Source organism: Crinia signifera, chromosome 6 (genome assembly GCF_055691185.1).
Source record: "Crinia signifera chromosome 6, ASM5569118v1, whole genome shotgun sequence".
NCBI classification, from domain to species: domain Eukaryota; kingdom Metazoa; phylum Chordata; class Amphibia; order Anura; family Myobatrachidae; genus Crinia; species Crinia signifera.
In genome coordinates this window covers 8620430-8647351 of record NC_139222.1, presented here as the reverse complement: position 1 = coordinate 8647351, position 26922 = coordinate 8620430, and the positions used below count along the sequence as shown (strand labels likewise).

At 49.1% G+C, this 26922-nt stretch overlaps 2 protein-coding genes across 2 annotated transcripts in view; both read right to left on the bottom strand.

Annotated features, from left to right (window-relative positions):
• LOC146007420 (uncharacterized) overlaps positions 1–2144 on the bottom strand; it is a 3494-nt gene extending 1350 nt beyond the window's left edge. Inside the window, exon 1 of the mRNA XM_083145770.1 lies at positions 2072–2144. Within this exon, the coding sequence (XP_083001896.1) occupies positions 2072–2144 (73 nt within the window). The remainder of the gene's footprint in view (positions 1–2071) is intronic.
• LOC146007419 (NACHT, LRR and PYD domains-containing protein 12-like) lies at positions 2061–10456 on the bottom strand. The gene is made up of 9 exons (XM_083145769.1): positions 10448–10456; positions 10275–10335; positions 8117–9821; positions 7073–7162; positions 6159–6329; positions 4946–5116; positions 4461–4619; positions 3047–3100; positions 2061–2602 (listed from the first exon to the last, which is right to left on the bottom strand). The coding sequence occupies exons 1-9, from the start codon at positions 10454–10456 to the stop codon at positions 2584–2586; spliced, it is 2439 nt and encodes an 812-aa protein (XP_083001895.1). The 3' UTR covers positions 2061–2583.
• Positions 10457–26922: the final 16466 nt, after the last annotated feature.

Here is a 26922-nt window from a genome sequence, read left to right as displayed (position 1 = left end):
TCTAATCGCCGGAGGGGGGGTTGCGGGGGGTGTGACGCGAATCGCCACAAGAAAAAATCAACACAGAAAGGTCAACACATGTAAATGTTGACATAAGTGTGGTACTTCATTGGTGTCCATGTCGACACATGAGAATGAATATGAAAATATTCAAAAAATGACAAAAAAACTTCAAAAACTCATGTCAACCTTTTTCATTGTCGACCATAGCCATGTCAGTGTTTTCCATGTGCAATTTAATTCTGGAGCTGCAGCGAATCACGGGGGGGGGTGCCGCGAATTGCGGGAGGGGGGGTTGCGGGGGTGGGTGCCGCGAATCGCGGGAGGGCGGGGTTCACAGGGGTTCCGGTGGGGGGTTGCCGCGAATTGCAGGAGGTGGGGGGTCACGGGGGGTGCCGCGAATCGCGGGAGGGGGGGTTGCGGAGGGGTGTGACGCGAATCGCCACAAGAAAAAATCAACACAGAAAGGTCAACACATGTAAATGTTGACATAAGTGTGCCACTTCATTGGTGTCCATGTCGACACATGACAATGAATATGAAAAAATTAAAAAAATTAAAAATAAATCTTCAAAAACTCATGTCAACCTTTTTCATTGTCGACCATAGCCATGTCAGTGTTTGCATGTGCCATTTAATCCTGGGGCTGCTGCGAATTGCGGGGGGTGCCGCGAATCGCGGGAGGGGGGGTCGCAGGGGGGGTGCCGCCAATCGTGCAAGGGGGGGTCGCGGGGGGTTCTTTTTGCCGCGAGTCGCGGGGGGGGGTTTCCGCGAATCGGGGGGGGGGGGGTGGGTGGGTCACGGGGGAGGGTTTCCCGCGATTCGCGGGAGGGGAGGTCGCGGGGTGGTGGTTATGCCGCGAATTGCGGGAGGGGTCGTGGGGGGGTTCTTTTTGCAGCGAATCGCGGGAGGGGGGGTCGCGGGGGTGTTTTTGCTGCGAATCGCGGTAGGGGGGGTCGCGGGGTGGTGGTTATGCCGCGAATTGCGGGAGGGGTCGTGGGGGGGGTTCTTTTTGCAGCGAATCGCGGGAGGGGGGTCGCGGGGGTGTTTTTGCTGCGAATCGCGGTAGGGGGGGGTCGCGGGGGAGCGGGTGTTTTTGCCGCGAATCGCGGGAGGGGGGGCGCTTGGGGGGGAGGTTTTGCCGCAAATCGCGGGAGGGGGGGCGCTCACCTGGTGGCTGTGGAGTAGCAGTGCTGGGCAACATGGGAAGTCAGTGGGTGTCTGGCACTGTCTGTGGGCTCACTGGGCTGGTTCTCTGTCTCATACCTCCCAACATGACCCTCTCCAGGAGGGACACAATGCTCTGTTTCTAGACTTCCCCTTAATGTATGATTGCCATCACCTGTTTTAAACAGGTTAATTTCTCAGAAAGGTGTTCGGCACAGATGAAGGCAATCACACATGGGCCCTTATTCTGATTCGTGCGGTACGGCCCGCGTGCGGCCGTACCGCCGATGTTTTCCGTCTGCACATGCGCAGAGGTCAATCTGCGCATGTGCCAGGCGAATTCGCCGCACATAACGTTACTACGCCGCAAAGGGGGCGTATAGGGGAGTGAGGGGCTTCATGCCCTCATTTCCCTATGTATACGCCCCGCGTTTCATGGGCGTTCCCATGCAAACGCGGGGCGTACGCATGCTAATGAGGGCATGACGCAACTCATGGGGGCGGAAAGCTGACGTCGCCGGATGTCAGCTTTCAGCCCCCATACAAGCTACCACACGGACGATTGTCCGTGTGGTCTCAGCTTGCCGGGAGCTGCCGGGGGCGTGCAGACCTGCCTTCGATGGTCGACGACCATCGAATGCAGGGGGCAGCTCCCAACATGGTGGAGGCGTACGCCCCGCCATTTTCATGCGGATCGGCAGCCGTCCGTGTACGGACGGCCGTGCCGATCCGTCTTGTAGGCGGGGATTCGTCTGGTGCGGTCGGAGCCGCATATGCGGCTCGACCGCACCAACCAGAATAAGGGCCAATAGAGGAAAGTCCAGGAACAGAGCGTTATAGACACAGACACCCACTTTGAGTGACAGATGTAGCCAAATATATAGGAGATATATTTTTTTTTTACTGTTATTGCTACATTTTAGTTGGAACAGCTGATGGACACAGGCCATATCTCTTGGTGGCACTCTTGCTGACATTCGGCCTGACCACCAGGAGGTCCCAGAGAGGAAATCCAAGTGGGTTGTCACAGATTTGTTCTTCTCATAAAACTAATTGGTGCTATAATTCTAGCCGCTATATCGCTGGAATTGTGTATTACTAGCAAATCAGAAATCTATTACATTTGGGGGTGTACGTTAATTATTATGATTTCTGATTGCAGGATATAGACACCCCCCCCCCATTCCCTTGTTAGAGATATCAGCATATAGGGAAAAAGCAGGGTTTGTCGTCGATCATTTGTAGTTCATAAAGGTAAAAGACTAAGACAAACCCATATGTAACATATACCTCCTAAACTTCACTGTGACCTAGATTATAGGTAAGTACATTCAATTTAATATACAATGAACAAATCATTTATTGTGGTGAGAACTAGTGCCTTGTGCCTCCTCAGACATCTTCTCTGGATTCGGGTTAATCACCACTCTGAAACCTAAAATACATAATAACAGGTGTGAAAAGGAATCGCATACGCTGGATGAAAATTAAGGGTGGGTAATTCAGAACTGCTTGCTAGGCTACATATATACTGAGTCTAATGAGCAGGTTAACGCTGTCCTGCCGAAACGCACGTAATTTCCCACATTCCCCCGAGCCTATCGCCCAGCCACTAAAAGGCATTGGGAATAACAACCTCTGCTCTGGACAAACTTATAACAGGAAACCACAGGTGTTTTTAATTAGCAGACAGTGGTTCCCAGTTGATTTTTAGGAAACCCCGCACTGGATCCAATCAGTCCTACTGCTGCTGTACAGCGTGACCCTGCTGCCTCTGCCACACTGGCTAATTATAAAATGGCCTAATTTAATATGAATTATGTGAGAGCTGTTGACTGCACATGACATTAATGTCTGAGACAGAACATCCGTATATTACCGGCGTAAGAGAGAATGCTTTATACTTCTCTGTGTCTTCTGTCCAGCACGGATTCTGCAAACAATGAGAAGTCATCACATTATATAGTATTTTAGGGCGCATCGTTTTCCAGGTAAGCAGATGTTCCCTTCCTGTTCTGAACCCTTCCGTACCTGTCTCACTGTCTTCCCTGTCTGTCTCATATATGCCCCCTCTCCCATCTGTCTAATTTTTTCCATATGACTCCCACCTGTTTCTGTCTCTCTTTCTCATCTCTGTCCCTCTGTCGCCTTTCTCCCTCCTCTCTGTCCCTCTTTCCTCACCAATCTATAATTCATCAACCCCCATGTCATTTTCTTATATCTGTCATTATTGTCTGCCTGCCTGTCTCATCTACTCAGCCCTCTGTCACCCCCTCCATCATATCTGCCCCTGTTTCTCTCTTAACTTGGCTCTTCTGAATATCTGTCTCTTTCTTATCTATGTCCCCTGATGTGATTGCAGTATTTAGTGATCCCAAATGCAGGCAGATGGTGGTATACAGGCAGGCAGTGAGTGGTGTGCAGTTATGAGGTGGTGTGCAGACAGGGGGTGGTGTGCAGGCAGGGAGTGGTGTGCAGGCAGGAGGTGGTGTGCAGGCAGGGGGTAGTATGTAGGCAGGAGGCGGTGGGCAGGGGGTGGTATGCTGTTGGGGGGCAGTATGCAGGCAGGGGGGGGGTATACTGCTTAGGTTGGTATGCAGGCAGGCAGGCACAAGGTGGTATGGAGGCAGATGGTGGTAAGCAAGCAGGGGTGGTATCCAGGCAGACAGGGGTGGTATGCAGGAAGGGGGTGGTGTGCAGGCAGGGGTTGGTAAGCAGGCCGGAGGTGGTATGCAGGTGGGGTGGTATGCAGGCAGGAGACGGTGTGCAGGCAGAAAAGTAGTATGCAGGGGGTGGTATGCAGGCAGGAGGTGGTATGCAGACAGTCAGGAGGTAGCATACAGACAGGGTGGCAGGCAGGCAGATAGGAAGTGGAATGCAGACAGGCAGGAGGTTGCATTGAGGCAGTGTTGCAGGCAGGTAGGAGGTGATATGCAGGCAAGGGGTGGTATGCATGCAGGGTGGCAGACGGGCAGGGGATGGTATGCAGGAGGGAGTGGTGTGCAGGCATCGCGGTGGCCCACTGTGCCTGCAGCCTGAGTAAGTCTAATCTTACCCATTCTGCCTGTCGCAGCCCAGCTTGTGAGTCCAAGCTGGAAAATTGGAGCAATATGACTCTGAAACACCAGCTGCCCCACCCTGTCCCTCCTGCAAATGCCTATGCCTATCACTCAGGTGCTGCTGAATATGAGTGCGCATTAATCACTTCTAACAATGATAATATATATATATATATATATAAACACAAGCACGCCCACACACGCGCGCACATTCTAGTACTGTACAGTCCTCACCTCTGCTCTGGCACTGAGCAGGTGCGACGTCTGTATCCCTCACACAGGAGTGTTACTTGAAAGTCCAGCAGATTATTGTCCGTTAGAGCCAGAGTGAGCGAATGAACACTCGCACTCATATCCTCACAGGGAGACGAGATCAGGCCGAACTTACTCAACCTGACAACAAAGATACAACATGTGTAATGTCATAGGAGCGAAGTTTATATATATCTGTCATATACAGTATTACTAATATGACGCCTCCCTGCAGATAACACACCAGTTACCCCCCCCCCCCCTCTGTGTGGCAGCCTAGCCAGAGAGGGATCTGCACGATCCCTCCCCCTGATCACTTCACACAGCCAGCGAGCCCATCTTCCGACAATGTGTGCAGATATATGTGGAGAGAGATAACGCGGAGAGAGATAATGTACCAACCACTTGGCTGCTAACTGCCATTTTGCAAACACAACCTGAAATGTGGCAGTTAGTATAGCCCTCACCATAGCTCCTGCAGAGTAAAGCCGGCGTATCGGAGACCTTGGCATAGGACCTTTATGCCGTGGTTTTGCAGTTGGTTACCCATCAGGTCTAGTTTGTTCAGGGAGCGGTTCGTATCAACAACAGAACGGAGGTCATCACAGCAGGATGAGGTCAGGTCGCAGCCTCTCAAACTAGAGGGAAAGCGAGAGATATTCCGGCTTAGTACCCTCATTTTTACAGCAAGACTGAAAATATTAAAGAGTTAAGGGAGAGTAGCCAATTTCACAGCAATGATCCCGAGCAGTCACAATATCAGAAGGTAGCACCAGAATTAATGCCAAAGAGACTGAGATGGATCTCCTACTATAGAGACTCAGATGGATCTCCTGCTAAAGAGACTCAGATGGATCTCTTGCTAAAGAAACTCAGATGGATTTCCTGCTAAAAACACCCAGATGAATCTCCTGATAAAGAGACTCAGATTAATCTCCTGATAGTGTCAGATGGATTTCCTGCTGAAGTGACTCAGACAGATCTCATGCTGAAGAGCCTCAGACGGATCACCTGCTGAAGATACTCAGATGGATCGCCTGCTCAGGAGACTCAGATGGATCTCTTGCTAAATATGGATCTCCTGCTCAAGAGACTCAGAGGTAACACCTGCTCAAGAGACTCAGACGGATCACCTGCTCAAGAAACAGACGGATCTCTTGCTAATGAGACTCAGACAGATCTCTTGCTAAAGAGACTCAGATGGATTTCCTGGTAAAGAAATTCAGATGGATCACCTCCTAAAGATACTCAGATGGATCTCTTGCTAAAGAGACTCAGACGGATCTCCTGCTCAAGAGACTCAGACGGATCTCCTGCTCAAGAGACTCAGATGGATCTCCTGCTCAAGAGACTCAGGCGGATCTCCTGCTCATGAGACTCAGGGGATCACCTGCTAAACAAACTCAGATGGATCTCTTACTTAAGAGACTCATATGGATCTCCTGCTAAATAGACTCAGATAGATCTACTGCTAAAGATGTTCCTAGGAATTTGTGATGAAAATCCCTAGTGAGACAGAGCCAGAGGGCGGTGCAGGACAGAGAGGGGACGGAACCAAGTTGAGCAGCGGACAGAAGGGTCAGGACAGAGCAGGTCAGCGGACAAAGGGTGCCGGCTGGAGTTGCGTGGACCTGTATGTCCCTCTACTAATTATTCTATCATCTACAGAGTAATCCTCACCTCAGCTCCTGCAGGGTACATTCTGGACGTCTAAGCTCCTCGCACAGAACTTTCACTCCACAGTCCTGCAGTTTATTCCAGGCCAGATCCAGGTTGACCAGAAATCGGTTATTACGGATGACGGAGCAGAGCTCATCGCAACAAGATGACGTTAGACCACATGAAAGCAACCTTTACAAAGAGAAAGACAGTATATGCAAGATCAGGGAGTCCAGGGCGAGGCTGGTTGCTGATCAGAGGCAGGTTAAGATCTCATGGGGCCCCGGCAAGATACCAGTTTGGGACCCTCCCACAAACAGTCCATAGCACTATATTGTCGCTGCTGATTACAAACATCATTGATAGAGAACCTGGGCGCATGCCCAGTCTACCGATAGATGCTCAGCTGCGTGAACATCGGCATTGCATACAAATTTGAATCAGCCTCTAGGTCTTTTGGAAAAAGACTTAATACCTGTGTCATATTTATAGTAAACTCGATGAAACCATTTTGTGTGTCCAAACATTTGGTCTGCAGCCCCCAAAGGTAAAATCCACCACTGTGCTTAGCCTCAGTGAGACTGCACTGGCTTCACTGGCAGTGACTTTCTGGCAAGGCAGGGAGTGGCTTCCTACTTAAAGTCAGCTTTCTGCCTATAGCAGCCTGGACCTGCCAGTCACCCACCATAAGGCAGTCCCATTGGGAGGTGCTCCCCCCTCCGTGACTGCCAGTCCAGGCTGCTATAGGCAGAAAGCTGACTTTAAGTAGGAAGCCACTCCCTGCCTTGCCATGCATCCCAATATGGCTTCTTTGTGCTGCACCCGATGCAGCCCATAGCAGCTGGGGGTATGCGCTTGAGCAGTACCATTGCTAATAAAACACAGTATCATCACAATTGGATTTACGCCATAATATTACACTCTGATTTACTTACTTCAATTCCTGAATCCCTTGATTAGACCTAAATAAGCCAGAGATACTGGACATCGTCCCCATGTTCTGAAGAAAGGTGCACCCTTCGAAACTGTGGGGGGGGGGGGGGGAGGACATTCACTTTAAATAATAAGTCAAGAATTACATTATTATTTTATTAACAAATATCATTTGTTGATTTCCCCATCTTATGAGTATTAACACAGAGACATGGGGGAGATGCATCAAGACTTGTATTAAGAGTTACGGTGGAGAGAGATAAAGTACCAGTTAGAAGCAGATTGGTTAGTACTTTGTCTTGCCCCCAAGGCTTGATGCATCTCCCACGTGATGTTATTGTACATGAGAGTGTTGTTGGTGTACATGAGAGTGGTGATAGTGTTCACTCAATTTAAGGCCCGTCCGATGGATGAACATCCATACACACACACAAAAATCATTGATTTATACTTATGTAGATGAGGGTGATGTTGTTGTACATGAGAGTGAGGTTATTGTACACGCGTTTGAGGGTTAAGACTGAGGGAGGGGCCCGATAAGTTTAGGCTGCGAGAGGGTTGGGTTAGGGTTTAAATACGTACGGCTGAGATTTAATACTTAACCCCCGGTTCCTGCTGTCAAGCTCTGAACAAAAAGTTGTACTTTTGGAGCTTGATGAATTTAGAGTCCTAGACCTTTTTGGGATATCAACTTTGGGTCAACAAGCATTAGGTTCGACCACTGTTGGCCAACATTCATTAGGTTGACATGGCCAATATGCCAACAGAAGCAGTTTCCCCCACATATCCAACTTTTCCTGTGTTGACCATTTTCATGTTGACATTTTGTTGGGTTGACCTTTTTTTCGTGTTGACCTTGTGCGTGTTGAACCTTAGAGTTGACCTATGTACTGTCAATCTAATTACTGTTGACCCTATGTTTCGTTCCCTGCAATTATATGGGGGACACCGAGCCAAATCAGGACTAAAATTATGTGGCTAAGGAAGGTTGACTCCTCACCACCAGCGCCGATCAGCATTTTCTGAATGGTATGACTAGAACTTACCAAATCTTCGAGCACTTGCCAAGAGCTGGAGCTAGTATGTCCCACACCTTGGGTCCGATGACAGATCCATGAAGATTAATTTCGTGCACGTTTTTACTGTTCATCAAGCAGTAAGATATTTCCCTGTAGCTAATGTCAGGAATCGAGAAAAAGAAAGAGCAGTGGTCAATATTCAAGCGCTGATAATGAGGCATGATTCTCTTCACCAAGACCTCATCTTGGGCCTCGTACAAACACTTAAGACTTAAGTTGTTGCATAATTGTCGTGGCCTCTTCAACCAGTCTTCTAAAAGCGATTTACCCCTTAGTGAAACATTGCAGCCCAGGCAACTCTCGATCTCCTGAATGTTTTTGCCATTTGAAAGGCCGAAAAGGAATTGCAACGTCAATGACAATCGTGGCTTGGACCCTGATTCCTCCAGAAAATGATTTAATCCGCTGGTCCGTGGAAATATTTTCTCGGCGACTGATGTGTCCACCAGTAGGTAATGGAGAGCGGCGAAGAATTCCTGGACGCTCATGTGGATGAAGCTGTGGCATGTTTGGGTCTCAACGCACCTTTGAAAGATGTTTTCGTTCAGAAATGAAGACTCCGGTTCCGTCACTGAGAGTCCATGTCTCTTCAAGTCTTCTTCTTTGAATAAGAACCTTTGCTCCAAAATCCCTTCATTGGCTAAAGCACACAGCTTCTTAATACAAGTATTTTTTGACTGTTTGCTTTCCCTGACGTGGTACTTTAGCAAACTCTTAAGGTAGAGCAGGTAAATGGATGTGGATGTCTCACAATCACCCAACGTCATCACATCTTTCATTTGTTGTTTCATTACGGTACACACAATCCAACAAATTATAGGCGCCACACACATAGTGAACAGAGTATGATTGTCCTTTATAATGCCAAGAGCCTTGTCGGCCTCTTCATTTGTTTCAAAGAAGTTATAGAAATATTTTTCCCGGTACTCACCTGTGAAGCCCAGAATTTCCACAGATCGTGAGCATTTCACTAGGTTCATCAGCTCCTTCAATAAGTATGGTCTTGTGGTGATGATCATTGAGGCTTCTGTGAGACATCCTTGCCGTAGCAGACTGTTCAGAAGGATGTCTTTGGTGGTCCTCTGGAAAGGGTCTTTGCAGAACTCAGCATCCTTTATGGAAGACAACTTCAATTCGTCAAAGCCATCAATGATAAAGAGTATACTTTTAGAATCTCTGAAGATGGATTCAAGCAGGTCTTGTTCAAACTTGAAGCCGTATATTTCACACACAAGACTGTCCAGGCTGATATCACCAGTGATGGTGTTAAGTTCGCGACAGCTCATGTGAAACACAAATTTAAACCTCTCCTGATAGAGCTCTTCAGATGCCCAATCTAGCATGATCTTCTTAGTGGTCATGGTCTTTCCAACTCCAGCAGGTCCTTGTAACACCACACATTTAGAGATGATCCCATCTTTTTCAGGGTCGAACAGGCTACAGAGCTTAGTTGGGGAATAGTCTTCTGAAGACCTTTGCTTCATAATCTGTAGATGCCTCCAGCCTTCAGCTGTTATTTCACATACTCTCTCTTCTTCATTCCGATGTTTGCTTATGCACAGAAGACCGGTGTACCTCTCATTCAGATGAACCGTCTCGCCCAGAAGGCAATTGACATCTTCAAAAACTTGGTATTTACTCTTAATATGCTCCATGTACTTTGTTCTGCAATCTGAAATAAGATATGACCAATTTCAACATTATAAACAATAGCAGAGAATAAACATGATTTTTATCCCAAAATATTCAACATGGACTAATGACCCCCATTCAGGATAGCCCTGTTTCTCTGACCTGACTGGCATCACTGATCCAGCGATCGCGGGCATCAATGATTAGTGAACCAACGTCGGAAATTAATTTTAAAAATCCTTGATCTCAACTGTTTTCGGTCGAGATCGAGGAATTTAGATTTATAAACATGTTTAAGACTCCCTATTGCCCCGACCCAGACATCAGGGCATTTCACCAGATTAACAGTAATGTAGGGGGGCTTTATATGCCCCCATACAGAGGCAGATTTCCCAATCCCCTAAAGGCTAGGACGGAGAATTTGAAATGTTGGACATAAAAGTTGGCAATGGCGAGCCCAGCGGCCCATGCCCATCAGTCAGTCATTACGTACCTCGCAGCTTTGTTTTCAGACTCTTCTGCATGTTCTCTCCTAGGGAAACAAAATAGTTCCACTAAAGGGGTCAAGAATGGAGTTAGATTTATAACACTGCCCCATATATCCCATCGTCTTAGAACCATGGATCGGGGCAGGGGGAGTGGGGCATGACTAGACCTAGACCTCACCTTAGACATCTACCCTCCCATAGAAACATCCATTAATTACCAGTCCTTCAACACAGCAGGCCTTTCCCACCAGGGAACACACAACAGACAGAGCTAGAAGGAGGTTGGCTACAACTGGGACAGTATTTTAAGATACAACGCTTGAAAGTGACTTTGTTTAGCCCTAGAGGTTCCCAGACTTGGTCTTCAAGATGGGAACAATGGTCCAGGTTTTAAGGATAACCAAGCTTGGGCACATATGGCTTAATTAGTCTTCTAATCAATTTGATTTAATCGTCTTTGCTCAGCCATAGATATTCTTAAAACCTTGAAACCAATGGTTTAACAAATGTGTTTGGACCTCTAGGGAACGAGTTCTCGAAGTCGGTCCTCAGGACCCCACACAGTGCATGTTTTACAGGTCTCCTTACATAATCAATTGAAGTAATTGTCACTATCAGGGTAAAGCAAATACTATTTTTACCTCTAAAGCAGTGGTCTCCAACCTTTTTTTGGGACGTGAGCTACGCGAGACAAAATAAACCACCCGAAGAGCTACTAAAAAAAAAAGAAATCTGCATAATAATTGAAAAATGCCCTTTCCACATTGTGCCACACACTGTAATGCCCCTGACACATTGGGGGAAATTTACCAATATGGATTCGTAAAAAATAGGTGTATTCGTAGGCAGAAATACACCTATTTTTTACACATTTGTATTTTCGGGATTTACTATCCCAAAAATACAGCAATTCGTATTCCTAATGATGGGACATTCATAGTAGGTAAGGCTGAAAAAAGACTTGCGTCCATCTAGTTCAACCTGGTATAGATATCCATTGCTGATTTGGTTGGTTCTGGTATTTTACAGACAAATTATATTTCTTATTTGTACCCATGGATGTTTTTCTCCAGTAAATGTTTGTCCAACTTTGCCTTGAACGCATTTAATGAGCCAGCCGTTACCACCTCCCCGGGAAGAGAGTTCCAGAGTTTGACTGTTCTGACCGTAAAGAAATTCTTTCTACTAGCTGAATGAAATCTTTTTTCTTCTAATCTATACTCATGCCCTCGCGTCCTAGATTCCTTTCTAGTAGAAAATAGGGTGTGTGACAGTTCCTTATATTGGCCCTTGATATACTTGTACATGTTGAGCATGTCCCCCCTTAAACGTCTCTTTTCTAATGTAAATAGTCCCAAATTGCTTAATCTCTCCCCGTAGCTTAAATTCTCCATTCCCCTAATAAGCTTTGTTGCTCGCCTTTGGACTTTTTCTAATTCTATGATGTCCTTTTTATAGTGTGGGGCCCAGAACTGTACTCCGTACTCTAGGTGAGGTCTCACCAATGCTTTATATAGTGGCATAATTACCCTTGAGTCCCTAGTTTCCATTCCCCTCTTAATACATGCCAGAATTTTGTTGGCCTTTTTTGTAGCTACATTACAATGGGCACTACATCCTAGATTGCTGTCTATTTGGACTCCTAGATCCTTTTCAAGTATGGAATTACCCAGTTCCTCTCCACTAAGGTTGTAACTTGCACACTGGTTGTGTCTCCCAAGGTGCATAACCTTACATTTATCTACATTGAACCTCATCTTCCATTTTTTTGCCCACTCATCTAGAATTGCAAGATCATTTTGAAGCATGGTGACATCTTCTGGTGATTTGATGACTTTGCTAAGTTTTGTATCGTCCGCAAAGATGGATACATTGCTGAGTAACCCTATCCCAATATCGTTAATAAAAATGTTAAACAAAATGGGCCCCAAAACCGAACCCTGGGGCACTCCACTTAGTACCGGTATCATATCTGACAAATACGAATTTGTCAGATATGATATATTTACAAATACGAATGTCTACACCATCGATAGAATACGACAGGAATCACCATTCAAAAGAATACCCGGCCTCCACAGTGCCGGGTATGCCCCTACAGTGCCAGGTATGCCCCCACAGTGCCAGGTATGCCCCCACAGTGCCAGGTATGCCCCCACAGTGCCGGGTATGCCTCCAAAGTGCCGGGTATGCCTCCAAAGTGCCGGGTATGCCCCCACAGTGCCGGGTATGCCCCCACAGTGCCAGGTACTTTCCCACAGTGCCAGGTACTTTCCCACAGTGCCGGGTATGCCCCCACAGTGCCAGGTATGCCCCCACAGTGCCGGGTATGCCTCCACAGTGCCGGGTATGCCCCCACAGTGCCGGGTATGCCCCCACAGTGCCAGGTATGCCCCCACAGTGCCGGGTATGCCCCCACAGTGCCGGGTATGCCCCCACAGTGCCAGGTACTTTCCCACAGTGCCAGGTATGCCCCCACAGTGACGGGTATGCCCCCACAGTGCCAGGTATGCCCCCACAGTGCCGGGTATGCCTCCACAGTGCCAGGTATGCCCCCACAGTGCCAGGTATGCCTCCACAGTGCCAGGTATGCCCCCACAGTGCCGGGTATGCCCCCACAGTGCCGGGTATGCCCCCACAGTGCCAGGTACTTTCCCACATTGCCAGGTACTTTCCCACAGTGCCGGGTATGCCCCCACAGTGCCGGGTATGCCTCCACAGTGCCGGGTATGCCTCCACAGTGCCAGGTATGCCCCCACAGTGCCGCATATGCCCCCACAGTGCCAGTTTCCCCGCAGCAGCACAACTCACCATTGCTGTTGTTGCTGGCGGGGAGAGGACAGTCCGGTGTCCCCCTGCAGTGCTGTCGCTGACTGTGTCACTGCCGTTTCCCTTCTGAGGGGAGGAGATTACCACACCTGCGTGTTCAGGGTAACGCCCATCTTTTTAAAGGGGACACCCATAAAAATGCTGGGCGTTTCCATGCTCTCTCCCCCCCCCCCCCCCCATTTGCCCCCATTCCGCCACTTTGGGAGCAAATGGAAAATCAGGTTGCTCCCGGGGTTTGCACATGCGCGTATTTGTGCGCAAACTCCCCCCCCCCCCTCCGTGTAACATCAAACACAGGGCCGAATTTGGACCTGAACGAATGAGACCCAAAATCTGGTCCATGGATACAATCAGTCAGTCATTACGTACCTCGCAGCTTTGTTCTTAGACTCTTCTGCACGTTCTCTCCTAGGGGAAAAAATAGTTCCAGTAAAGGGGTCAAGAATGGAGTTAGATTTATAGCACTGCCCCATATATCCCATCGTTTTAGAACCATGGATCGGGGCAGGGGGAGTGGGGCATGACTAGACCTAGACCTCACCTTAGACATCTACCCTCCCATAGAAACATCCATTAATTACCAGTCCTTCAACACAGCAGGCCTTTCCCACCAGGGAACACACAACAGACAGAGCTAGAAGGAGGTTGGCTACAACTGGGACAGTATTTTAAGATACAACGTTTTAAAGTGACTTTGTTTAGCCCTAGAGGTTCCCAGACTTGGTCTTCAAGATGGGAACAATGGTCCAGGTTTTAAGGATAACCAAGCTTGGGCACATATGGCTTAATTAGTCTTCTACTCAATTTGATTTAATCGTCTTTGCTCAGCCATAGATATTCTTAAAACCTTGGAACCAATGGTTTAACAAATGTGTTTAGACCTCTAGGGAACAGGTTCTCGAAGTCGGTCCTCAGGACCCCACACAGGGCATGTTTTACAGGTCTCCTCACATAATCAATTGAAGTAATTGTCACTATCAGGGTAAAGCAAATACTATTTTTACCTCTAAAGCAGTGGTCTCCAACCTTTTTTGGGACGTGAGCTACGCGAGACAAAATAAACCACCCGAAGAGCTACTAAAAAAAAAAAGAAATCTGCATAATAATTGAAAAATGCCCTTTACATATTGTGCCACACACTGTAATGCCCCTGACACATTATGCCACACCGCAATGCCTCAGACACATTATGCCACACACTGTAATGCCCTGGGCCCTGACACATTATGCCACACACTGCAATGTCCAATATGCCATACACATACCTCCCAGCACTGTGAAGAAGGGACATCTGCGCGTGCCCAAAATTAGGGGGCATGACCTACTATCGTGGCACACCTGCAAGGCCACATCCCCTATTTTTTCTGCTATGGGGCATGGCCAGTGCTCTGAGAGCTGCTGGCCATGCACCCATCCTCTCAGAATAGACACTGTGCCATATATACACATGCCACCAGCAGTGCCAGTTACACAATGCCCCCAATACCCACAGTAATGCCATAAACACAGTGCCCCCCAGCACTGCCAGATAAAAAACAACTGCCTGATTGTGGTGCCATTCTAAAGAAATAGTCTGTCAGCAGTGTGTATGCCCCAAATAGTGCAGTGCCAGATACACATATGCCCCCACAGTGCCAGGTACTTCCCAGGTATGCCCCCACAGTGCCAGGTACTTCACCACAGTGCCGGGTATGCTCCCACAGTGCCAGGTATGCCCCCACAGTGCCGGGTATGCCCCCACAGTGCCGGGTATGCCTCCACAGTGCCAGGTACTTCCCCACAGTGCCAGGTATGCCCCCACAGTGCCAGGTATGCCCCAACAGTGCTGGGTACCTCCCCACAGTGCCAGGTATGCCCCCACAGTGCCAGATACTTCCCCACAGTGCCGGGTATGCCCCCACAGTGCCAGATACTTCCCCACAGTGTCAGGTAGGCCCCCACAGTGCCAGGTGTGCCCCCACAGTGCCGAGTATGCCCCCACAGAGCCGGGTATGCCTCCACAGTGCCGGATACTTCCCCACAGTGCCAGGTATGCCCACACAGTGTCAGGTAGGCCTCCACAGTGCCAGGTATGCCCACACAGTGTCAGGTAGGCCCCCACAGTGCCGGGTGTGCCCCCACAGTGCCGGGTATGCCCCCACAGTGCCAGTTTCCCCACAGCAGCACAACTCACCATTGTTGTTGCTGGCGGGGAGAGGAAAGTTCGTTGTCCCCCTGCAGTGCTGTCACTGTGTCACTGCTGCTTCCCTTCTGATGGGAGGAGAGCACAGGACACTGCGTCTTTTCTTCCCCTTCACTTCCCTGCAACTGGGCCTTCCATCAATCAAAGCTCGCTGGCCTGCTCCTGATTGGCTGCTGGCTCGCAAGCTCTGATTGGCGGACAGCCCAGTCACAGGGATGCACAGGGAAGGATAGGGGAGTCGCACAATGCGCTCTCCTCCCCTCAGAGGGAGAAGGGAAGTGGCGGCAGGTAGCTCGCGAGCGACGGCTTGGTGACCACTGCTCTAAAGTGTCTCTCCAGACTGTCACTGTGCCATGCTGGCCTGCCTGACCCTCTCCAGGAGGACACAATGCTCTGTTCCTGGGCTTCGCTGGTAATGTATGATTGCCATCACCTGTGGTGACACCTTTCTTACCAATTACCTCCTAGCTCCCCACAGGTGCTGGCAATCCTACATTACCAGGGAAGTTCAGGAACAGAGCATGTTGTACCTAACAGAGAGGGTCATGTTGGAGGGTATGACCTCGGTGTTACTGTAATGCAGGTGGTGCAGACTCCGGTGTTACTGTATTACAGGTGATGCAGACCCCTGTGTTATTGGGAATGCAGGAGGTGTATGTAGTACCCCACTCCAGGGTACCTCTGATGTGCCCCTGTGCCCCAAAGGACCTAAACATTGGCAGCCAACGCTGCCTAAGGAGACCCCTGTCCACTGTCCAGGACAGGAAGGGTTAAACAGCCAAAGCAGGAGCTAGGACCCTGCTGTATCTGTCCCTACCTGCATTCCTGAGGGGGGAGCACTTTAGTGAGGAGCATCAGCAGAGCGTGACAGGAAGAGAGAGGTCAGAGGTGATCCCAGCAGCTTGGAAGGAAGAGAAAGGTCTGGCACGTGCAGGAGCTGAGAGACAGAATGCAGACTAAAAGACCCATGCAGCAGAGAGACGGGACCCGCTGACAGTGACCTCTGGCACCTGGGCAGGAGAGAGTAATACAGCAGCCAGGAGAGACCAGAGAGGAGCCGCTCACAGCCGCAGCACATGGCAGTGATTGACAGCTGCACAGAGAGAGGAGACAGGGATCAAAGGAGCTGCCTCCCAGAGCAGGGAGAGACAGCTACCGCTGGGGAGTGATGTCCAGCCAGTGCTGGCCACACAGAGAATGCAAGAGGGAGGCCCTGCAGGGTGCCAGCTGTGAAGCCAGGGAGAATGCTGCCAGAGGAGGTTGCCAGCGCCGGAGGAGGAGCCAGGCCAGGAGCCGCACAGCGGGAGTCGCTTCCGGCCGGAGCCGGCACCTGCAGCTGCTTTTAAGGTACCGGGGTGCCCTATGCCCCAACGATTGGTCTGCACCACGCCAGAGACTATCCCTTAAGTCGATCCCACAGATTGCTCCTTAGTACAGAGCATCATTAGCCTCAGTCTGACCCACGCTATACTGTCACAGCAATCCCCAGTTACCCCCGTTACCAGTGAGGAGAGCCACTGGAGAGGCCCCTCCATACCCAGGCCACCTATCTAATAACATGGGTACCATCCCCTGCCACAGGTTCTTCCGAGAAGAAGCCGTGAAGATCTGAAGTCGGCAAGTCCAGAGTCCAGGTACACCATCGCACCACACCCCTGCAGGGGCTTTGTCACACGTGGCGTCACGAACAGGATCGAAAACATGTCGGAACCCAGCACTCCACCACCGTCCCCCCGTAGACATCTTCCATCACTACTAGAGGACAGAGAATTGCAGAAGACAGCGGCAGCGCAGATCACGATGCCCTACTACTTCGGGGCCACATGGCTACTCACATATTCAGGGGACACACGGACTAAAGGCACAAGCACGTTCAAGGCGTTCAAGGATCGAATGAACTCGACATTCAACCTATACCAGCTGAACGAAGAGCAAAGTAAAGAAATACTCAGGCACAATTAAGAGGGTCCGCCCTGAGAGAAGTAAAATCATGGTCAAAAGGCGACAAGGAGACGGCGGACAAGATCTTGAAAAAACTGGCAAAGATCTTCGATGCCAAAACCGTGCCAATGCTGAAGAGCAGGTTATATGCCAGGAAGCAGAAACAGGGAGAATCACTGCGTGATTTCGCACTAGCATTACACGAGGCCATGAAGGCAGTACAAGCCGCAGACCCAAGAGAGATACAGCAAGCAGACGAGATGCTAATAGACCTCTTTGTCGAAGGGGCAAGGGAAGAAACCACCCGTGCTCAGTTACGAATGCTAAAGCGCCAGGAGCAAGGTTGCACGTTCGCAGAGCTCAAGGAATCGGCGCTACAGATATTGGAGCGAGTCCCGAATGATGACGCAGAAGAGGGGGCAACTGCAGAACAGGAAGAGACGGAGAGCCATTACGAGACCAGACACCAGGGGCCTGGTGTAAAGAGAGGAACGGTCCTTCAAGAGGCACAATCTCCAGTAGGCCCAGACCCATTGTCCGCCATTAACAGTAAGCTCACAGAACTGGCCTTAGATCTCGCCCGAATGTTGCAAAGACTGGAACAAAGCGAATCCAGACACCACAAATGGCATCCACGAAGGGAGGGAGGAGGACCGACCCTCGGGAAGAGACCCACTACTAGGTCAGCGAGAACTCATGCAAAGTCAGACCACGGCAAGAATACCACCTGACACTGAGGAGCGGCAAGTCAGAACAAGAAACTTGACCGGCCAAGTATCGTGGTTTAGTGTAGCACGTGGCTATGGCTTCATAAGGGCAGACAATAGGAGAACCGTATACGTGCACTATACCGGCATCCAGAAGACCCCTAGGAACAAATACTTCCGAAGCCTAGAAAACGGAGAATGGGTCGAATTTGAGCTGACCAAGGGAAAAAGAGGTGTCAAGGCGACCAATGTAACAGGCCCTGGTGGTGCTGCAGTAAGGGGCAGCAGATATGCAACAAACCACAGTCAATATCTACGCTTCATGCAACACCGCAACGATCCACACGGTTACCAGCCACATGGGCAGCATAGCCAGAGGGCGAGAGGACTACAAGATGTTTGTGGCAAGATCGACCGGCCTATCACTAATTCTCCCCAGCCTGACCAGATGCCACGACCAGCAGAACCTAAAGTCTCAATGCAAAAGGAATGGCTGGAGACAAGCGAGAGGCCAGACATACAGGGTAAGAGGGATTCAGTGCAACAGTGCCATGAAAATGCCATTAGACTGCAGTGTCCTCCAGAACCCACTAGGCCACCGTCTCAACCAAATGGCTCTGTGGAAACCTCAAGGAAAGCGGAGAAGGCCGAAGCTCAGCCTAAAGAAGTGAGGCCAGGAACCGACCATGAGTACACCCCAAGAATGGTAAATTCGGGTGACGAGACAGCAAGCCTCCAGCAGACAGATGCCAGTAACGCTGAACGCAAGAGATGCCTCGAAGTTGTGGCCCACATGACCGTGGCAAAGAAAATGGAGCCATTGGAACTTGAAAGCCCAAAGGCAACTATACCACCGCCCAAAGCAAAGGCCACTATGGAAATCGCAAAGACAGCTGAGAAGGCCGAGACCTGTTTCACCGAAGTGGGGCCTGTGACAAACAGTGAATATATGACCATCTCTGGAGAAGAGTTTGTCTTCAGGATACAGCAGGCGATACAGAGGTCCAAGAGGCGAGACCAAGAGGCGAGACGTGTTTAGTGCCAGTCACACTGTGAGAGTGGGCGACATCCATGCTCATCATTGAAGCACCTGGACTGCAGAGGGATGGGAGTCCTGTGGCGGAGGGATGGTTGACCCAGGGAGCCCACTTTAGATAGCCAGGTGGCAGCAGAAAGGTATTAACGTGTATTTGTCATGTAATGTATAATTGTTTGCATCTGTTTTCTTTCATTGGTTCAATGTGGTGTCATGGACATTGAAAGGACTTAATGCCCCTGTTGTTTGCCTGAGGACAGGCAAATTTCCAGTGGGGTGGCATGTAGTACCCCACTCCAGGGTACCTCTGATGTGCCCCTGTGCCCCAAAGGATCTAAACATTGGCAGCCAACGCTGCCTAAGGAGACCCCTGTCCATTGTCCAGGACAGGAAGGGTTAAACAGCCAAAGCAGGAGCTAGGACCCTGCTGTATCTGTCCCTACCTGCATTCCTGAGGGGGGAGCACTTTAGTGAGGAGCATCAGCAGAGCGTGACAGGAAGAGAGAGGTCAGAGGTGATCCCAGCAGCTTGGAAGGAAGAGAAAGGTCTGGCACGTGCAGGAGCTGAGAGACAGAATGCAGACTAAAAGACCCATGCAGCAGAGAGACGGGACCCGCTGACAGTGACCTCTGGCACCTGGGCAGGAGAGAGTAATACAGCAGCCAGGAGAGACCAGAGAGGAGCCGCTCACAGCCGCAGCACATGGCAGTGATTGACAGCTGCACAGAGAGAGGAGACAGGGATCAAAGGAGCTGCCTCCCAGAGCAGGGAGAGACAGCTACCACTGGGGAGTGATGTCCAGCCAGTGCTGGCCACACAGAGAATGCAAGAGGGAGGCCCTGCAGGGTGCCAGCTGTGAAGCCAGGGAGAATGCTGCCAGAGGAGGTTGCCAGCGCCGGAGGAGCCAGGCCAGGAGCCGCACAGCGGGAGTCGCTTCCGGCCGGAGCCGGCACCTGCAGCTGCTTTTAAGGTACCGGGGTGCCCTATGCCCCAACGATTGGTCTGCACCACGCCAGAGACTATCCCTTAAGTCGATCCCACAGATTGCTCCTTAGTACAGAGCATCATTAGCCTCAGTCTGACCCACGCTATACTGTCACAGCAATCCCCAGTTACCCCCGTTACCAGTGAGGAGAGCCACTGGAGAGGCCCCTCCATACCCAGGCCACCTATCTAATAACATGGGTACCATCCCCTGCCACAGGTTCTTCCGAGAAGAAGCCGTGAAGATCTGAAGTCGGCAAGTCCAGAGTCCAGGTACACCATCGCACCACACCCCTGCAGGGGCTTTGTCACATGTAGACCCTGCTGTTTCTGGTCAGTGACTACTCCTGCTGTTCCTGGTCAGTGTCTACTCCTGCTGTTTCCGGTCAGTGACTACTCCTGCTGTTCCTGGTCAGTGAGTACTCCTGCTGTTCCTGGTCAGTGTCTACTCCTGCTGTTTCCGGTCGGCGTCTACTCCTGCTGTTCCTAGTCAGTGACTACTCCTGCTGTTCCTGGTCAGTGTCTACTCCTGCTGTTCCTTGTCAGTGAGTACTCCTGCTGTTCCTGGTCAGTGTCTACTCCTGCTGTTTCCGGTCGGCGTCTACTCCTGCTGTTCCTGGTCAGTGTCTACTCCTGCTGTTTCCGGTCGGCATCTACTCCTTCTGTTTCCGGTCAGTGACTACTCCTGCTGTTTCTGGTCAGTTTCTACTCCTGCTGTTTCTGGTCAGTGTCTACTCCTTCTGTTTCCAATCAATGACTACTCCTGCTGTTCCTGGTCATTGACTACTCCTGCTGTTCCTGGTCAGTGTCTACCCCTGCTGTTTTTGGTCAGTGACTACTCCTGCTGTTTCTGGTCAGTTTCTACTCCTGCTGTTTTTGGTCAGTGTCTACTCCTGCTGTTTCCGGTCGGCGTCTACTCCTGCTGTTCCTGGTCAGTGACTACTCCTGCTGTTCCTGGTCAGTGTCTACTCCTGCTGTTTCCGGTCAGCATCTACTCCTTCTGTTTCCGGTCAGTGACTACTCCTGCTGTTTCTGGTCAGTTTCTACTCCTGCTGTTTCTGGTCAGTGTCTACTCCTTCTGTTTCCAATCAATGACTACTCCTGCTGTTCCTGGTCATTGACTACTCCTGCTGTTCCTGGTCAGTGTCTACCCCTGCTGTTTTTGGTCAGTGACTACTCCTGCTGTTTCTGGTCAGTTTCTACTCCTGCTGTTTCTGGTCAGTGTCTACTCCTGCTGTTTCCAGTCAGTGACTACTCCTGCTGTTCCTGGTCAGTGACTACTCCTGCTGTTTCCGGTCGTCGTCTACTCCTGCTGTTTCTGGTCAGTTTCTACTCCTGCTGTTTCTGGTCAGTGTCTACTACTGCTGTTTCCAGTCAGTGACTTCTCCTACTGTTCCTGGTCAGTGTCTACTCCTGCTGTTTCTGGTCGGCATCTACTCCTGCTGTTTCTGGTCAGTTTCTACTCCTGCTGTTTCCGGTCAGTGACTACTCCTGCTGTTTCTGGTCATCGTCTACTCCTGCTGTTTCTGGTCAGTTTCTACTCCTGCTGTTTCTGGTCAGTGTCTACTCCTGCTGTTTCCAGTCAGTGACTTCTCCTGCTGTTCCTGGTCAGTGTCTACTCCTGCTGTTTCTGGTCGGCATCTACTCCTGCTGTTTTTGGTCAGTGACTACTCCTGCTGTTTCTGGTCAGTTTCTACTCCTGCTGTTTCTGGTCAGTGTCTACTCCTGCTGTTTCCAGTCATTGACTACTCCTGCTGTTCCTGGTCAGTGTCTACTCCTGCTGTTTCCGGTCAGTGACTACTCCTGCTGTTTCCAGTCAGTGACTACTCCTGCTGTTTCTGGTCAGTTTCTACTCCTGCTGTTTCTGGTCAGTGTCTACTCCTGCTGTTTCCAGTCAGTAACTACTCCTGCTGTTCCTGGTCAGTGTCTACTCCTGCTGTTCCTGGTCAGTGTCTACTCCTGCTGTTTCTGGTCGGCGTCTACTCCTGCTGTTTTTGGTCAGTGACTACTCCTGCTGTTTCTGGTCAGTGACTACTCCTGCTGTTTCTGGTCAGTTTCTACTCCTGCTGTTTCTGGTCAGTGACTACTCCTGCTGTTCCTGGTCAGTGACTACTCCTGCTGTTCCTGGTCATTGTCTACTCCTGCTGTTTCCAGTCAGTGACTACTCCTGCTGTTTCCGGTCAGTGTCTACTCCTGCTGTTTCCGGTCAGTGACTACTCCTGCTGTTTCCGGTCAGTGACTACTCCTGCTGTTCCTGGTCAGTGTCTACTCCTGCTGTTTCCAGTCAGCTTCCACTCCTGATTTCAATCAGTTCCGGTCTATACTATGGTGATTACCTCTACTGGCTCACCATCGGTTCACCGTTGTTGTCTGAAACCTCTACGCTTCATCCACTGCTACTGCTCATCTACCCAGTACCACTAAGATTCTACCAGACACCTCTCAGAAAGTCATCCTCAATACAGACACCATCGGTGACCCAACATCGACCGACTGTTATCATCAGTGTACTTTCCTCCGGTGCCTGTGTTATGGCATTCCTGTGAGCTGCTACTACTACTTACCTGCAGTCACTGTTGTCTCTGATATCCTATCGATGGTTCACATCGTGTCATGCTAATGAACATTCATTCATCAGTTCTTCCAACATTGATACCATAGTCCTTCAACAACCACTCTACTCACTCCGGTCAGTACAACTACTTTCTCTAAACTGTTACCATCGATGTTCTAACCATCAATGCATCATCTCCAGCTCTGAGTGTCAATTCATATTGAAGAAATAAAAGGGTGAGAAAGTCCCAAGGCGCTGTCTAAAAGTCCTTGCAGCCTCAACACTGATGGAGGAATACTAGAAGGCTTCCTTTGTGGAAAGTGCAACTGGATAGACAGTGTTGATGGTCCTTATATTTTGAAGGTTATAGATCATAAACGGACATACGTCCGGATATATGAAATTCATGCAACAACAACAACAAAAAATCCCGGTTTGCCGAAGAAATTTAGCAGCTGCATACAAAGAAACCATTATAGGAATTCATTTATTTATCTTTTTGTGAGAACGGTACGCACTTGTCCTCTACACTTTCTGATCAACACTGGAGGTGTTCCCGTAAAGATACCTTTACACACAGGATCTCACAAGATATTCTGTGAGTTCAGTACGAGACCGCCCCCCCCCCACCCCCCCCCCCCCCCCCCATTTTCTTTCTGCACGTTTTTGATTACGTTTTTTGTAATCTTACAACTTGTTTCATTATTGTTTTTTTATGAACATCACGTCAGATACCTTCACACTGTATGACATAACATCCAAAAAGCACGGAGTCAAGCGCCATCAATGCTGTCAGTTCATATTGAGTTTGTGACTGTACTGTTTGAGTTACCTGTGTCATGGGCAAATGCAGGGGGGGGGGGGTTCTGGTTGCCTGGAAACCCACCTTCCTCTTGGCAAGTGCCTTTAAATTATGACAACAATAGCTGGTATTTAATCTGATCAGTAGAGCGGCCGTCACACCATGCAGTGTAAGGGACAGAGCGGAGCTGCCACCACATCATACAGTGTAAGGGACAGAGCAGAGCTGCCACCACATCATGCAGTGTAAGGGACAGAGCAGAGCTGCCACCACATCATGCAGTGTAAGGGACAGAGCGGAGCTGCCACCACATCATACAGTGTAAGGGACAGAGCGGAGCTGCCACCACATCATGCAGTGTAAGGGACAGAGCAGAGCTGCCACCACATCCTGCAGTGTAAGGGACAGAGCGGAGCTGCCACCACATCATGCAGTGTAAGGGACAGAGCGGAGCTGCCACCACATCATGCAGTGTAAGGGACAGAGCGGAGCTGCCACCACATCATGCAGTGTAAGGGACAGAGCGGAGCTGCCACCACATCATGCAGTGTAAGGGACAGAGCGGAGCTGCCACCACATCATGCAGTGTAAGGGACAGAGCGGAGCTGCCACCACATCATGCAGTGTAAGGGACAGAGCGGAGCTGCCACCACATCATGCAGTGTAAGGGACAGAGCAGAGCTGCCACCACATCATGCAGTGTAAGGACAGAGCAGAGCTGCCACCACATCATGCAGTGTAAGGGACAGAGCAGAGCTGCCACCACATCATGCAGTGTAAGGGACAGAGCAGAGCTGCTGCAGATACCCAGTGTACCAGCTTCTTCTACCACATTTACTGTATGTGTGGATCTGAGCCCTCAAACATCTCACTGGACCAGAGAGTAGCTGCCAGGAGGAAGAGACAGGAGCCTTACCATGTAGTGGGAGATTGTGAGATTAGAAAGTGCAGCACTGGTTCTATTATGTTTATGTATTTATTTATTATTATATGTTTAACATTTTCCTGACCACTTATCGTATTTAAATGTATGGAACAGCCTATACTATAGACCAGGGGTGGCCAAACCTGTCCTCAAGATCTACCAACAGTTCATGTTTTTCAAGCCACCTGTGGATCTATAGTAGGAATAATTGCAGCTGGTTTGAAAATGTGACAGTTAGTAATGACTACAGCTGTGCACCAGCTAGGTTATTTGGAAAACGTGGACCGTTGGTAGATCTTGAGGACCGGTTTGGCCACCCCTGCTATAAACCATCTGTACTGTTATATATCAAAACTGTATTTCATACAGTATCCAGTGTATAAAAAGACCAATTTTTCAGGGGCTGTTACCGTTCCCCCAGACTTGCGTACTTACTCCAGTGGGAGATTTTGGATTGCATTTGGAAACCCCCTCTACAAATCCTGCATTTGCCACTGTGTGTGGATATATATACTGTATATAGTCATTGAAAGTATCACAAGCTGCCGCTGTCATCGTGTATACTTTAATAAAGACTTTAGACTTTATTTATCCTGTTGTCCGGGTCACGCCTTCGGGCCCTCCTTCACATGGTAGTGGACATCTAAGACACTTTACGGGCTCCCAGGGTTATTCATACACCTGCCTCTACACCTGAGGCTTCCCAGGGTCAGCCTCAACCCTCAGGCGTGACATAAATTAGCTCCACCTGTGGATCTTTTAAAATGTGTCAGTGAGTAATGAGTGCAACTGTCGGGTGACCTGGAAAGCGTGAGCTGTGTGGGGTCCTGAGGACCGAGTTTGAGAGCCACTGCTCTAGAGAACGTTGTACCCTTCCAGCGTATGGCTGGATCGCAATGCAACGACCACTTACTTCTCATCTCGATATTCTTTGCAAGTCCATTCAGTTTGATCTGTTTTAAGACTTGAATGGTCACATCCAGAGCTGACTCTTCTCCATAAACGTGTATAAGGCGGTTCTTTGTAGCCACACAGTCTGAGTTTTCCAAATGTCCACGCGGAATAGGAAATCTCCCTTCATAGGAGAAGTCTGACAGCTTGTCCTTAAATCGTTTGAAGTCACATTTGACCAGATCTTCTAGAGCATCACAAATCATATCTCCATGTGTCCTGTCCATCTCCACCTAAAACCCAGTAGGGAACAATTACAAAGAAAGGGCTCAAAGTCCTTTGAATCTATATTCTAAAGACACACAGTGCTGATCTAGGACTGTAGCTGTAGATACAAGCATGGGACAAGAGTCATATGGCTGCAACCATAGAGCTTGGACAGGATACATATGATTGCAAGTTGCAACCATAGAGCTGGCAGAGGAGACACATTATTGCCACAACCAAAGAGCTGGGACAGGAGATACGTTATTGCAGCAACCATAGAGCTGGGACAGGATGTAAATGGTTGTAACCATAGAGTAGGGACTAAATACATATGATTGCAACCATAGAGCTAGGGCAGGATATATATGGTTGTAACCACAGTGTTGGAACAAGAGACATATGATTGCAACTATAGAGCTGGGACAGGAGATACGTTATTGCCACAACCATAGAGCTGGGACAGGAGATATATGGTTGTAACCATAGAGTTGGGACTAGAGACATATGTTCTCAACCATAAAGCTAGATGATTGGGCGGGAGATACATTATTGCAGCAACCATAGAGCTGGGACAGTATATATGGTAACCATTGGGTTGTAACAAGAGACATATGATTGCAACCATAGAGCTGGGACAGGAGACTCATAGTTACATAGTTACATAGTAGGTAAGGCTGAAAAATGACTTGCATCCATCTAGTTCAACCTGGTATAGATATCCATTGCTGATTTGGTAGGTTCTGGTATTTTACAGACAAATTATATTTCTTATTTGTACCCATGGATGTTTTTCTCCAGTAAATGTTTGTCCAACTTTGCCTTGAACGCATTTAATGAGCCAGCCGTTACCACCTCTCTGGGAAGAGAGTTCCAGAGTTTGACTGTTCTGACCGTAAAGAAATTCTTTCTACTAGCTGAATGAAATCTTTTTTCTTCTAATCTATACTCATGCCCTCGCGTCCTAGATTCCTTTCTAGTAGAAAATAGGGTGTGTGACAGTTCCTTATATTGGCCCTTGATATACTTGTACATGTTGAGCATGTCCCCCCTTAAACGTCTCTTTTCTAATGTAAATAGTCCCAAATTGCTTAATCTCTCCCCGTAGCTTAAATTCTCCATTCTCATTATTGCTACAACCATGGAGCTGGGACAAGATACATGATTTCAGCCATAGACCTGGGACAGGATACCTATGGCTGAAACCATAGAGTTGGGAATAGAGACATATGGGGTGAAATGTAACAGGATGAGAGAATCAGAAAGTGAGATATTTGGTAAGAAATCTCCAGATTTTTTTAAAGCGGCAATCATTTACACTGCAAAACCAGTTTGATTTGAAAGTGTAAATGATTGCTGCTTTAAAAAATGTGGAGATTTCTTACCAAATCTCTCACTTTCTGAATCTCTCATCCTATAAAATTTCATCCATATGATTACAGCCATAGACCTGGGACAGAACACATATGGCTGAAACCATAGAGTTGGGAATAGAGACATATGATTGCAACCATAGAGCTGGGACAGGATGCATATGG

Bases quoted from the DNA above. Each gene is read 5' to 3' on its own strand.
- LOC146007419 (XM_083145769.1), bottom strand. The intron at 6,330-7,072 runs GTAAGTAAATCA...CTCTTTGTAAAG, and splicing joins CAAGGGATTCAGGAATTGAA to GTTGCTTTCATGTGGTCTAA. The intron at 4,620-4,945 runs GTGAGGGCTATA...CTTTGTTGTCAG, and splicing joins TTTACTCTGCAGGAGCTATG to GTTGAGTAAGTTCGGCCTGA.